Below are 13,056 nucleotides of genomic sequence, written 5' to 3'. Positions count from 1 at the left end.
CCAGAGACAAAGCGACATCTAGTGCACCAGACCCAAGGATCTCCTGGCTCAAAGACACCTTTTGCTTGCCAGCTCAAGGACAACATTTAGTACACCATATACTGGGAACATGACAGACAGATTTGTTAATTTGTTTGTGGATGAGCTTGTCATTTGCAAATAATCTTTAACATATATGTTATGCATTTGCTCTGAAAATACTTTATTTCGTGATGATATTTACCAAAGACAATGGAGCACTACACGGAAGAGTATGCCCCCACAAATCTGCCTGTAAATGAATCACATATTGTGTTTTTTTTTTTTTTTTTTTTTTTTTCCTTCAAATGTCAAGATTTCCAAAACAGGTGGCAGTTTTGAGAAAGACAGTGGCGTTCCAGGAGTGATATTGAAGCCACCAACTGTCTCCACAGATCTTGCCAAATCAAAGCAAATGGCCAAATCAAGGCAAATGAAAGACAGTCACCAATCATTTTAACACTTCAGCTGATCACATTTATCCCACTGCCAGTTTCCTGTGCCAGGATCCTCACAAAATAACATTTCTCTTTTCTTATGAATGTAGTTTAATGTACAGGGCCAGCCCAGATACAATTAACACCCCTGTCCTTACAGGAGATGTGGTTCCATATCATTCTTAGCTTCGTGCAACTGGCCAGAGCCTATACAGCTCATCACTGCATCCACCTGGGCCAACCATGAAGGAATCCTGTGATAAAATGCCTGCAGCTCAGCTTCGTGCATGCCAGAACCTTTCTTCAGCTTTTGCACCTTAAATAACCAATCTTCCATACTTCTCACCAAGGCTGTCAAAAACGTAGTTGTGCCTGGAGGGAAGAAAATATGAACCTTTAATTACATTCTTTCAGCCAACAAAAACAAAGCTCAATTCAAAGTCCTTTGCCAAGAGGGATGAACAGCCTATGTGGGAACTGGCTACGCTTGGTATTAAGAATGAACTGTTTTGTAAGCATTGAATTAAAAGCAAGCTGAAAGAAAATGGGCTTGATTTGGAGCTCTGACTTTTCTTCTTGTCTTGGCAGATTTGGCTCCCTTACTACAAAAACAAATGTGATGGCTTAATAGAACTCTTTTTAAAAAAAAACTTTGCAGTTACAACCCCATTCTTCAAAAGTAATACAATGTACACAGATATGTAAAATGCCTGGATAAGGTAGTAAATTACTTGTTTGTTCACTCAGCAGGCATATGCTGATGGATATTCTCTGTTTGTTGGGAGTATGCTTAAAATGTAACAGTAACTGCTTTTGATGTCCAATGTTTTAACTTTAAACCCTGCTAAAGTCCTGGCCTCCATGATGTCTTGTTGCAAAAATGACATGTTACACATATAGAGGTGGATTACAATTTTTTTAATATTTTAATGAACCAGTTTCCCTACTGTACTGCAGTGTTGGGATGTTCAGTCTGGTAAGAAAGGGAAGAGGTTACCCTCCACTTGGTGAAGCCTTTCAGAGTGCACTATAGGAGCCCGACAACCAGAAATGAGACAGGCTTGCTTTGGGAAGATTTCATGATTGCATTGATCTTTTAAGCTTAATCATCTCCAGCAAAAGAGAGGACATAATTGGATCTCTCAGGAGATGTCACTCAAATTCCAGCTGCCAAGTTCAGTCAAAAAAATCTTATCTTCCCAAAAAGGTACAGCTTTGAGGAGTGATCAAGGAAGAATCGTTAAAAGCAAAGACCTCAAGCCAAACCTTATACACTTCATATAAGTCCTTTCATATCTCCTGTCTAAAACAATCTCCGATCTCTTTGCTTGATCTGCATCTCTAATCTTTGTCATCAAATACCAAACTATTCGTATTTCTGTCACATGCTGCTTGACATCAGGTAGTCAGATCTTAGCAGATACTAAATAGTTCAGGTAAATGAATACCATTGCCTTACACAACAAAATTACAATGTTCTCAGTACTGTCTCTTACCTTTTCTTTATCTTTTCTTTATATATTTATTTATTTATTTATTTATTTATTTTACTGCAGCTGCAATGTGAAGGGAAGGGATACCTTGTCTCTTCTACTGAGCAGCCATGAAATTAAAGTGCAGAAATTACTCCAAGCAATTCAAAATATACTGCCTTGTACAGAGGAAGAGAATAACTTTATTGTGGTCCAGTTCCCAAAGCCTTTGTTAAAATCTAACACCTCCCACTCAATCACCCACCCTTTTTCTGCACTTTATTGATGGAAGCAATTTTATATCAGCTGTCTGCACTGTGCCTGCCCAGCTTTTTGTCCAGATCATTACTAACTATCAAGGCTTCTGACAATCTGCTGTTAACTTTTTGCCTTGTTGGTATCTGGCCAATTTTGTCCCTGTTTTTTCTTCCTTCTCTCACTTTCTAATGAGAACTACTGGGAGTATTTACTTCCTTTAGCTGTCTTTTAGGTTGGACAGACTTATCATTTTATCTCAGCTCCTTTAGTAGGCTGAAATATAACATGCAGCATAAGATCATGTAGTAAAAAGCACAGGGTAACCTTGAGTGAAAGGATAAGGTGGCAGTACAAGAAGCAGCTTAGCAAACGAGCAGCAGTTCTAGACAGCGCATGTTCAGTTTAGTTTTAGTCTGCTAAAAGGAAATAAGATGATTTAAAAACATCAGAGAGAAAATGATTTTGAAATCAGAAATGAGTCAAGGCCTTTGAGAGGCAAAGGTTGAGAAGGTTAGTTGCAAATTACCTAACAAATGTTTGTTATCTCACACAGAACATGATAACTTTATATCAGCAACAAAAACATTTATTTACATAATTTATTTCCAGGATAATTCATTATCTAGATTAAGATAACTTTGTTTTAGTGATAAGGCAATAAAAAAGTATTACACTCTGAGACAGTATTATCTGGTCAATGATCTCCAAAGTAACGTTTTGATTTAAAACATAAACTTGTATTCTTTACTTTTACATTTATTTACATTTCCACACACTATCCACATAGTCACAACCTGCACACAATCCCTCTGAATTTATCATAAAACTTACATCTTACTTGTACTGCATTTTTCTTTGATTGCACTGTATTGCATCTCAAATTCCAGATATCATTTTTATATGTGATTGTGAGTCAAGTTACTTGGAGTTTATCCTTTCAGTGCTTTTGGTTACCAACACATATCTGGGGGGTCAGACTTTAGCTTTGCAAAAAGCTAATGATTACGTCAACTGGTCCATTTTTTTTTTTACCTGCTACCTCCCTGACATACCCAAAGAAAGCCTGAACCACAAAAATGGTTATTTCTTACCATTATTCCCACTTATCCTTATATTGTATTGCTGGTAGAGTTCATGTGCACTTTTGTTTATTTCTTCCAGGGCAGCATACTGTGGAGGCAATGCCCCAGTGAAGTCCCGGTGTCGATTTAGCACTGTTTGTCCCAGCTCTGTCCAGTGTTCCTGTAGCCTGGCAGCACTTCTGAGACTTTCTGTCTTCACTAAGTACACCTCTCCTCCATACTGCTGTACGTCTTCCTTCAGCATCTAAAAGAAAAGCAGTGAGCTTATTGTGTCTCCAAAAGTTGGACCACCTCTTGGCTGCAACAGAAACGTGGTGGAAGTCAGGTAAGAGAATTATGAGGAATCCATGAGCATAAAGATGCCACAGTGAGTAAACAGCATAATAAGTTGACAACTTACTCCACAAGGGTGACAATGGTGAGTGCTTCTACAGATTAATATCATTTATCAGTCACCAAAGCTGTCAGTCAGTGCTCAAACGTGTGACTAAGTCTAATGCACTGCCTGAGCTTTGGCATTGGTCACAACTTTTCATGTGCAGACTCTTAATTGAAGCTTCAGCACAAAAATACTAAGCTGATGTGTTTTCATTCACCTTTGTGATAGGTATAGACACTTACTGTGCCTCAGCTAACAAGTGGTAATTTGCTGAGCAAATACCACTCAATAATATGTTCAACCCCCAGAAATCTTACATTTATCAAGATCTTCATATCCGGGATGATTTCATCCAATAGCCCTTCATTCATCTGAGAGGACCTAAGCAGAGAGAAAGAAGGGATGAGATTTGAGAGAAAAAATCCAAGAGACATACTGTATACGCACTGAATATGTGATACAAACTGTAACTTTGAACAAAAGTAGAAAACAACAGGCACTACTCAGTGGTGATTTTTGTTCTATGATTCAACATAATGCCAACTGGATGGCAGTTAAGAAAATTAAATTACTCCCACTATAGTGGAAATATATAAAATGATTTCTTTTGTTAGTGCAGGTGGTGTGTGCATTTCTGCATTTTGCCCGTGCATTTATCCTTTATTTAACATATCATGATGAACTAACAAAAAACCTGCATTATACACAATAACATACAAAAAGACTTTGGGTTTGGAATCTCATCTCTTAGAGTCTTGTATCTGTACTGCTCTACTGAAGTATCAGTGCATGTGCCTGCAAGTTAAAATGAACCAAACTAAACAGAACAATTCTGTCGCAGCAATGACAGCTGCAAAAATGAAACTCTGGTTCATAATGGGAGGGTAAAATCCTTGCTCCACTGGAGTCAACAGCAACCTCTCCACTGAATTCAGCCACAAACCTACAGAATCACTTTAGTTACCATTAGGGACCTGATTATCAAAATAAATGTATTGAGCACAAAAGTGGAGCAGTGAAGTATGTGAAAATTGCAGATTGTACCAAATCTCTTTACATTTGAGAGTCAGGAAGTCAGTGCATGCTTTGTGAAACCTGCTGTCACAGGGCTAAAGTTGGTGAAATTGACTACTGCCCCCAGACACTTTGGGCCTCTCACAGGTTACTGTCACAGTACTGAAGCCACTTGTTGAGACTGCGGCACACAATTTGCAGTTTTTCCTTGCTGGACTCTTCCAAATGCTCTATTTCTGCTCCAACACGACCCAACATTTCTCTGAACTTCTCTGCCTCTTCCTGCAGATCAGCAAGGTCGCTCGTGTCCTGCAGGCATTGGGTAAGAGGATGGGAAAAGGAACTGCTGTAGTGATTGTTTTGATGTGAGTTGAAGGAATTCTCCCCTTCAGCCTGGCTATTTTGAGATATACATATATATCAAAGATCTGGAAAATTTCTGTAATTCCACAGCACAGTCCTTGTAAACCCTTTTATGTGGGACTATGTTGGCTCACCCTCCCTGGTTACACAGGAGCTGAGCACTTGAGTTCTCGCAGCTTGTACGCTACACAGAGGCCATGCAGCCCCATACTTTGAGGCCAAAATTACACTAGCCTGGATCTGTTTCAGTTTTATGGATCTGGAACAGGAATAGGGACGAAAAACACAAAGATGGGAAAACAGAGAAAAATAAAAGTTTGCGGTAGAGTAAGGAAATATGGAGTAATGAGAAAGAGAAGTGGAAAGAGAGAGAACTAAATCAAGTTTTAGTACTTATTCTAAACTAGACCAAGATTTGAAAGTCCAGGTAACAGTGAAATTACCGAATGCTTGACTGAGAACCAGAGCATGACATACACCACACGGACAAACACTCGGGAGAGGTACCCATCACAGACACATTCCTACCTTTGAGGCCAACAGGACTATGAAATGCTTGAGAACTTTGGTAAGTGCCTTCCCACTAACATCGAGCCTGCGTACCAATGTGAGCTGGTTTCTATCTATTATCTGAAAGAAATATTATTTGCACTGTTGTCTTCTGAGAGGAGGAACATCTGATAGTAACACAGGATCTTTACCATCAATGACATGCAGCTCAAGCAGTTGAAGCCACTTATCTTAGCAATAAAATTCTTATCCCCCAGACAGACACAGAAGGTCTAACAGATTTTAAACTCGAACAGGGAAAAGTGGAAGATAACAAGCAAGGAAACACAGAATTAACCAAGAATGCTATTTTGTGAAGATCTTTAAGGAATCTGGCTAAAATATTCCAAATTATGGGGAAATACAAAACTTTTTAGTCAAGCCTATCAATGAATGGAAATATTCACAGAATTTCTTCCTTCACAGAACCTGGAGGTCTGTACTAAAAACACTGTGTGATTCATCTGGTTTCCATTAAATAAATAAATAACAAAAAGAACAAGAATAAACACCTTCATGAAATACAACAAACCTCAGTAAATGGTGGGATGGCAGGTACGAGGTGTGTTAGTACCCAGTTGTGTTAAATAAATAAAAATGTTCCTTGGGATGAAATCTGCTCTTAGAACAAGACTGCCTGCTATGACAGTTTATACCTTCAGTGTACCACTGCCCTCCTGCACCTACCTTCAGAGCCAGGTCATATGCAGCTGAGTTCCAGATGTCTCTCTCTTGGGTTACCAGCAGAACCTGGTACTCCAGTCGTCTCCTCTGTAACTCATACAATTCCCGATACTGTTCCAAAAGGCTAGAAGAGAAAGACAATGAAGTATGTACACACATTTCTTATCCATATTTATGGTCTTTCTCGTAATTCCTAAACTTATGACTTTTCATCCCCCTCATTCACCTCTCACACGTCCTGTATATTCACGGTACCTTTAGCCTGAGCCCCTACAACACCTTTCTGTTGGTATTTCCATTACAAGTTTCAGTACTTACACAAATCTCTTGGGCCTAGACAAGCTGTTTTCTCCGTGATACGAAGTTCCTGTAAGTGAATCTCTGTGCCTGAGCACTCAATACAACTTGGTACCAACCGTCTAAATCCTCAGTTTCTTAGGTATCTGAAGACATCCACAGACCTCTTATAAGTTCAGAGCTGCAGGCTCTGTTGACTCAGAAGAGCTTACCAACTGTGAATGTGGGGTGAAGGGAATGTCAGCACCCGAGCAACAAATGCTCAGGTGCAACTTTCATGACTTAAAAATAGAAACATTTTCAACAGCTTTGGGAAATTTAGAATTTATAAGAAAACAACCATATTTGTCACAAGCAGCCAAGCTCTCTTCCCTAGAAGGAAATCAATCCTTACATCTTCCCAGCAACCCTGCCAGAATGATACCAGCACACTGCAGAAATCTCCCAACCTCAACTTTGAAAGCAACTTACTTTGCGTTTGCTTCAGCCTCCTGCATGGCTGCAGCTAGCTCCTCTTGAGCTTTTTCTGCTTCTCTGGTCGCCTTGCGGTCATGTTCTCGTACCTCGTAGAGCTCACTGAAACAGCAGGGAACAGTCTTAGTGCAACTTAACCCAGCCCAAAGGTTTGGGCTAACACAGACTGGTCTGTTCAGCATACAGTAGCATCTCACTGCAGAGGTGAAAGACATCTTGAAGACATCTTCCTGTGTGCACAGATTACTCCTACAGCCCCTTTCTGCACAACATGCTAAGGAAAGGAGTTGGCTTTGCCCTTATTCTGTGCTGCCACGCTGCACAATTGGCAGTAAAGGGGTAAACTAAGAGTGTGAGAAGGCTCAAGTGCAGTCTCTGTAGCTCTGATTCAAATCAGAAAAATAATGTCTTTCTCCTATGGAAGGAAGATTAGAAAACTGGAAAAAAAAAAAAACACACAAAACAACAATATGCTAAGCTGAGTACATAGAGATAATTGCTTAGGATCAGTCAGGATTCAGACCTGGTCAGCTGTTCAACAGACTCCTTAAAATAAAGTAGTTCTTCTGTAATATGTCTGTCAATCAACCGCTGTGCCATCATTTTTTTGTAGAGAGTCTTCATCTGTTGAGGAATCCGCTTCAGGAGATCCACATACCTCTGCCTACAGTAAAAAGAGAGTAAAAAAGGAAATTACCTGAAAGTGCAGATCTCTCTTACCCCACTTCAGGACCATTTCCTTTCACTGCAATGGAAGCTATCAAGAGGGCAATCTTTTCACCATGTGGACATAGAATTTTAAACACTTTGGAACAATTTATTTGTCGATGCTGATCAGAGTGTGAGGTGAAAAAAAACACACATGGGAACCTCAACTGTGAGAGAAGTCCCAGCTATTCTATGTATGCAAACTTCCATGAAATGTCACACCGATAAGGCGTCCACACTGTCAAGTGTTGTGGCACTGCAGCAGAGTTCAAGCTCCCAGTTACATAACTGAGGCTCATTAGCCCTGGGTGTTAATTAGGCAGGACAATCCTATTTCACTCCTGGCATCGGACCCCGAGCCAATTACTTTGTGTCAGGCTGGCTTTGCTGGGCAGTGGCATTAGGAAAGACCCGCAGTAGCTAATGCTGCTCCTGAGAGGATACTGCCATAAATCGAGAGGGGGATTAAGGGTGCTTGGCTAGTGATGACCTGAGCTTAGAAAGCAGCTGTCCTCTCTCCACGCAGTCCACGCTGACCTGCCGAATCAGCTCATGGAAAACTATGTTGTAAATGTTCTGCTCCGCCTTCAGTAGCTCCAGCACATTGTGAAGCTGGCAAAACATGCAAGAAAAATCACAGCTTTGCAGAACCTGGCAAACGTACTCTTTCAACAACCAAGAGTGGCACAGATCACTCATTTCTTCTGAATCTAGTTTCCCTTTGAAGACAAAACATTATTGAAGAGGTAAAGGGGAGATCATCCTGCATCATCCTGCACACATTCATTTTCAGATGTGTTATGCACTATCCTGACTACCCTCCTATCAACATCCATGGGAGCTTTCCTACTAATTCCAGCTGGAGTTCTTCCTGAGACAATGCTCTGTGTTTTTCAGAAATCCTGCTTCATCCACTTAAACCTTCCCCTTTACTGTACAAGAGTAACAGAGAATAAACCCAAGCAAGGTACGGAAACTTTTTGGACATCTGCTCTTAGGTATTCGAACGTTTCCAGAGGCCCATTTTTTACCACAGCAGCCTATCTCCTAATGAGCAGATGAGACTGCTGTCTTTCCTCCATAGTAATGCCAGATGCATCCCTTTCTGGCATTTTTGCCAGAAGTGCAACTTCCTACAAGCAAGATAACTGTTCTTCATGGATCAGATGAAGATGAACAGAAGCTCAAGAAAGGAATCCCCAGTTGTGACAGGACGTACAGACAGATGGCTTGGGCAGAAACTAATAGCAGGAAGACACCTTAAGCACAGCAGAGGTAAACACTGGGGAAAACAGGATACTATTTTTCTGGGTACATGTGATTTATCCACCTGTGAAGGTCCTGTTACTCTGATTAGCTCATCTACTCCTGCTTTTTCCAACATGTTGTCCATTGCCTCCATCAGCTGGATGACCTCGAACCTCCCAGCAGGTTTCCTGACAGAGCAGAAAGAGGTGCACCATTATTCTGTATAGCATGGTCTATTTTCCCAGGAAATGAAATTCAAACAGTTTTTTGTTGTGTTTTTGTTTGTTGGTTTGTTTCCTAGTAACAACTTCATTCAGGGTGGTACTTACATGGATGGAAACAGCCGTAGTTTCTTTTTATGGTCTTCAAGCAGAGTTGTGTATTTACTGAAAACAAGTATAAATGTTAAAACTTTATTACAAAGCAGTCCTTCCAGTGGTAGCTAAGCAATCTCACCCTCTGCTTCAGTTTCTTTGCCCCATGCACAAACCGATCACAGTGTTAGAGGCAGAAAATTGCCTATAGAATTGTTCCTTAGTAGGAATATTCAGAGACTAAGGTAAGAATCAGACCTCCTACAGCTGTTCCCACAGCTGACAGACCAACAGGAGCTCCTCCTTCTTGCCACCAATGACATAAATCTTCCAGGAACCTTGTCCTTTTAAGAACTCTCCCTTTTCCATAGGACTTGGCTAAAAAGTCATCAGTGGGTTTAGAAGTTACAGGTGGGGCCAGAAAAATCACCACATAGCCACGTCACAGCCACCCAGAGATCCACCGCAGGAGCCACATGTCATTGGAAACTATTGAAATAATTAGAGAATGTTCTATCATGTTAGCAAACAAATGGCGAGGATTTCACTCCTGATCTGGTATTTTAATCCTTGAACAATGATAAAATCTCCTTAAAATGTAGTCAGTTTTCTGAAGAGATCATGGGAAGTACTCAGTAGCCGTTTTGGATGAGGCTTGGTAAATTCCATTCAAAACTTACAGCCTGAAAGACTAAAGATCCCAAACAAACAAAAACCCACTAGAGTGGTCAGATTTATTATTATTATTATTATTTTCTGGAAGAGCTCCAGTGAGAATAAGAACTACCCTGTGCCCACCCAGCTTTGCTGCATAAAGCAGTTCTAGAAGGTAGTAGAAAAACAGAGTAATCAAAATCACTAAAAAAGACAAGTGGCAACTTCCAGAAGTTATCTCAAGGGATCATACCAGACCTCAGCTTCCACATTCATGTTCAACCACAGAAAAATTCTTTAGAAGTAGTAATAGTGTACAGGAAATCCTCCTTTACCCTTCTCAAAGCAGCAGAGGCAAAGAATAGTTGGCTCACATTGCTCTGGAGGGCTGGCTGTAGCCATGGCATTAGTGTGGGATTTGAAAACCACCCTTTTTGTGCTCTTCCCAACTGCAAGAAGTGCATTTTTTTTGCAGTGCTCTCAGCCTCTCATCATTTTATCCCCTCATTCTGAACAGTGGAAGCTCCACAGCTTGGGGACAAATGCTGGTAAATCAGAAAGCACTTACTCATCGAAGTACTTCAAGGGCAAAACTCCCCTGTTCTTCACAATGTGAAATTCCTTGGGAACCAGACTATGTGCTAGGGTTGCCTGCTAGGAATAGAAAAGGGAAAGCATGAAACATCAATATTGAGGATACACGCAAATTCCCAGTTCCTTGCCAGAGAGTTCACAGTTTTGGCAGCCTGGAGAGCAAAGCTCACACAGTGACTTTTCATGGTGCTTCTCCCTTTTGCACTCAGGGCACAAAAGAAATAATCTACACCTGGAAGCAGATTAAAATAACTAATGCTGAACTGTGGTCATGACCGAGGGGCTGTGAAACAAAAGGAGAACTGATAAGCCTTAGGATCAAAGTAAAACATTACAATTGTTTTGGCCCAGAAATCAAACAGCCCATGACAACATCAGGGAACGTACGTGAAAATTTCCTTCCTCCCACCTCGTGTTACATGCAGAAAAACAACTGAACAGCAGCACTCACAGGACTACTTGGGACCGTATGGCTGCTCTGTCTCTGTTCCTGATGACTCTCAGAGAAAGAGCTTTTGTGAGCCATCGTTTTTCTGTCTTCCTGGCGAGTTACAACATCACAAAGGTAAGAGACATCCCTGAAACAGAGGGAAAGAGTTTGTTCACTGACCCAGCCTGAAGGCAACCTACCGTTCACTTGCTATCAGCCCAAACCACATCTGAGTTTGTTCCATTCAGTCAGAGGTCAGGCTTACAGCCACAACTCCCTCTCCTGGGCCAAAAAAAAAAACAATGAGATAACGTTTGTTAGGCAGATTAATCTCACGTTGCCTATCACTGGCCAAAGACTATTTCTCATGCTTGTTGCCAATGCCTTATCACATAAGTACCCAACATCAGATAAAAGATGGTAGAAGAGCTGAACATTTTTCAATTCCTAGTGCCATTAAGCAATGCTTATTTACAAAGAAGTGTAAAGCTATTCCATTCTAAATCCATTAAAGCCAGAAGAGCTTCTTTTCTTAATCCATCTGGATCACAGAGTATACCAGTAAGTCTGGGATCCTTTGGACACATGCTTCCAAGAAGAGCTCATTTAGCAACTCTTTTTATTTATTATTCCTGAAACATCTTTCCCTTGAATGTCTCCAGACTAAACTCAGTTGGGATAGCTGGTCCATTCATCCAGCCACATCAGGCAGCACAGTCATCTACCACGAGAAAGACCAACAGAGAGACCTATCTGCGTTCCCAGCTCTAACATCTTGTCACCACCCTCAGCTCCTTATCCCTTCTTTGCTTACCTTCCAGCGCCTGTCAAGCTGACAGGGTGGTCTGTCAGGTGTCTGAACTTGCTCCGACGATTAGGATAATGCCAAAGCTGATCTGGAGTTTGCAGGCAGCCCTGCAGACAAGGCACACGTGGCTGTCATTTCGTAGCCAGAAATGTGCCAAGGAGTGGGAGAGGTCAGAGTGACTGCCTAAACAAGCTCCACAGAATTATTCCTGTCTTGGGACTAAAGAAACCAGTATGGACAGAACATTTGCTGCGAGGAGTTCACAACACAAAGGTACAAGCACGTTTACCATTTTGCAGGCATTGGAAGACAGTACTTTGGATCTGTATCAGATGGTGTGAGCAGAAAGCTGATGGGAAGGCAAGATAAGCTTGTACATGTATAACAAGGTTGGCAGTGCTTTCCTTTTGACAACATGACAAACATGTGCCCCTAATGAAGAAACAATTCTGGAGAGAAAAAGCAGAAGGTGGAGACACTTACCCTGAAGCCCATTGTGTTTTTTGCTGTTTGGTGGGATTTTAAGTATTCTGGGCTGCTGAGAGAACTGCTCGCACAGGTCAGGGCTCGGAAAATCTCCTCTGGAACAAAACTGTACTCCAGGGAGGAAGAAACAGGCCTCGTGTGGTCAAGCATCCTTGATGTGTCCCTTAACACAGGGATCTCTGAAACATAACATCAGAACTTATTTGGTAGGTGCACGTTTATTCTGCTGGTGAAAGAGAAAGCAAACACCTTCACAAAATGAGACTGAGAAGAACCATGAGAAGATGCCCGCTCCCTTACCTCAAAGCAGGACCAATTGTTGGACATAGGTAGCTAAACACATGTTTAGCAGCTCTTGGATCTTCGGTGAAGCCTAGGACAGTTACTTTCAAACTACAGGAGACAGAAGCACTAGTGTGACCGTGCCAAGCTATCAGGCATACAAGTGCCAAGGGATGCTGTAAACAGCTTAAGTTATCTATTTATGTAAATCCATTTCCCTTCCTGTGGATTGCTACCAGTCAGCTTTCTGCAAAAACATTAACACCCTGAAATATCAGGGAGCGACAAAACAAAGGCTAACCTTAACACTCCCCCAGAAAAGCAAAGCATCCTGTTGCTGTTGTAAGGAACCTGAAGGGACCCCATTCTCCATCAGGTGTCTATCCCTGTCTCCAACCCCAGCCCTACCTGTAAGGTCCTTGTCGGCAGGTCCCACGCACAAAGGACCGCTCATTTTTCTTCCATCTGCATTTGGTCCAGGAGCTGGCATTTCATTGGTGGGCAT

At 41.4% G+C, this 13,056-nt stretch overlaps 2 protein-coding genes across 2 annotated transcripts in view; one reads left to right on the top strand and one right to left on the bottom strand.

Moving 5' to 3' along the window:
- The window catches only part of NPHS2 (NPHS2 stomatin family member, podocin), a 19,363-nt gene extending 15,886 nt beyond the window's left edge, over nucleotides 1-3,477 (top strand). The window contains exon 10 of the transcript XR_011098873.1: nucleotides 3,347-3,477. The gene's annotated coding sequence lies outside the window, so the exon portion shown is untranslated. The remainder of the gene's footprint in view (nucleotides 1-3,346) is intronic.
- Nucleotides 1-13,056, bottom strand: part of AXDND1 (axonemal dynein light chain domain containing 1) — a 20,083-nt gene extending 7,027 nt beyond the window's left edge. The window contains exons 1-17 of the mRNA XM_068690776.1: nucleotides 12,960-13,056; nucleotides 12,267-12,448; nucleotides 11,790-11,890; nucleotides 10,997-11,123; nucleotides 10,520-10,605; nucleotides 9,313-9,369; nucleotides 9,066-9,171; nucleotides 8,226-8,347; nucleotides 7,551-7,691; nucleotides 7,025-7,129; nucleotides 6,260-6,380; nucleotides 5,552-5,653; nucleotides 4,819-4,969; nucleotides 4,316-4,328; nucleotides 3,964-4,027; nucleotides 3,277-3,511; nucleotides 614-827 (exon numbers count right to left, since the gene is read on the bottom strand). Of these exons, the coding sequence (XP_068546877.1) occupies nucleotides 614-827; nucleotides 3,277-3,511; nucleotides 3,964-4,027; nucleotides 4,316-4,328; nucleotides 4,819-4,969; nucleotides 5,552-5,653; nucleotides 6,260-6,380; nucleotides 7,025-7,129; nucleotides 7,551-7,691; nucleotides 8,226-8,347; nucleotides 9,066-9,171; nucleotides 9,313-9,369; nucleotides 10,520-10,605; nucleotides 10,997-11,123; nucleotides 11,790-11,890; nucleotides 12,267-12,448; nucleotides 12,960-13,056 (2,024 nt within the window). The remainder of the gene's footprint in view (nucleotides 1-613; nucleotides 828-3,276; nucleotides 3,512-3,963; nucleotides 4,028-4,315; nucleotides 4,329-4,818; nucleotides 4,970-5,551; nucleotides 5,654-6,259; nucleotides 6,381-7,024; nucleotides 7,130-7,550; nucleotides 7,692-8,225; nucleotides 8,348-9,065; nucleotides 9,172-9,312; nucleotides 9,370-10,519; nucleotides 10,606-10,996; nucleotides 11,124-11,789; nucleotides 11,891-12,266; nucleotides 12,449-12,959) is intronic.

This window comes from Anas acuta, chromosome 8 (genome assembly GCF_963932015.1).
Source record: "Anas acuta chromosome 8, bAnaAcu1.1, whole genome shotgun sequence".
Taxonomy (NCBI): Eukaryota; Metazoa; Chordata; class Aves; order Anseriformes; family Anatidae; genus Anas; species Anas acuta.
The sequence above is the reverse complement of the archived record's forward strand: the minus strand, read 5'-3'. Positions and strand labels throughout refer to the sequence as shown.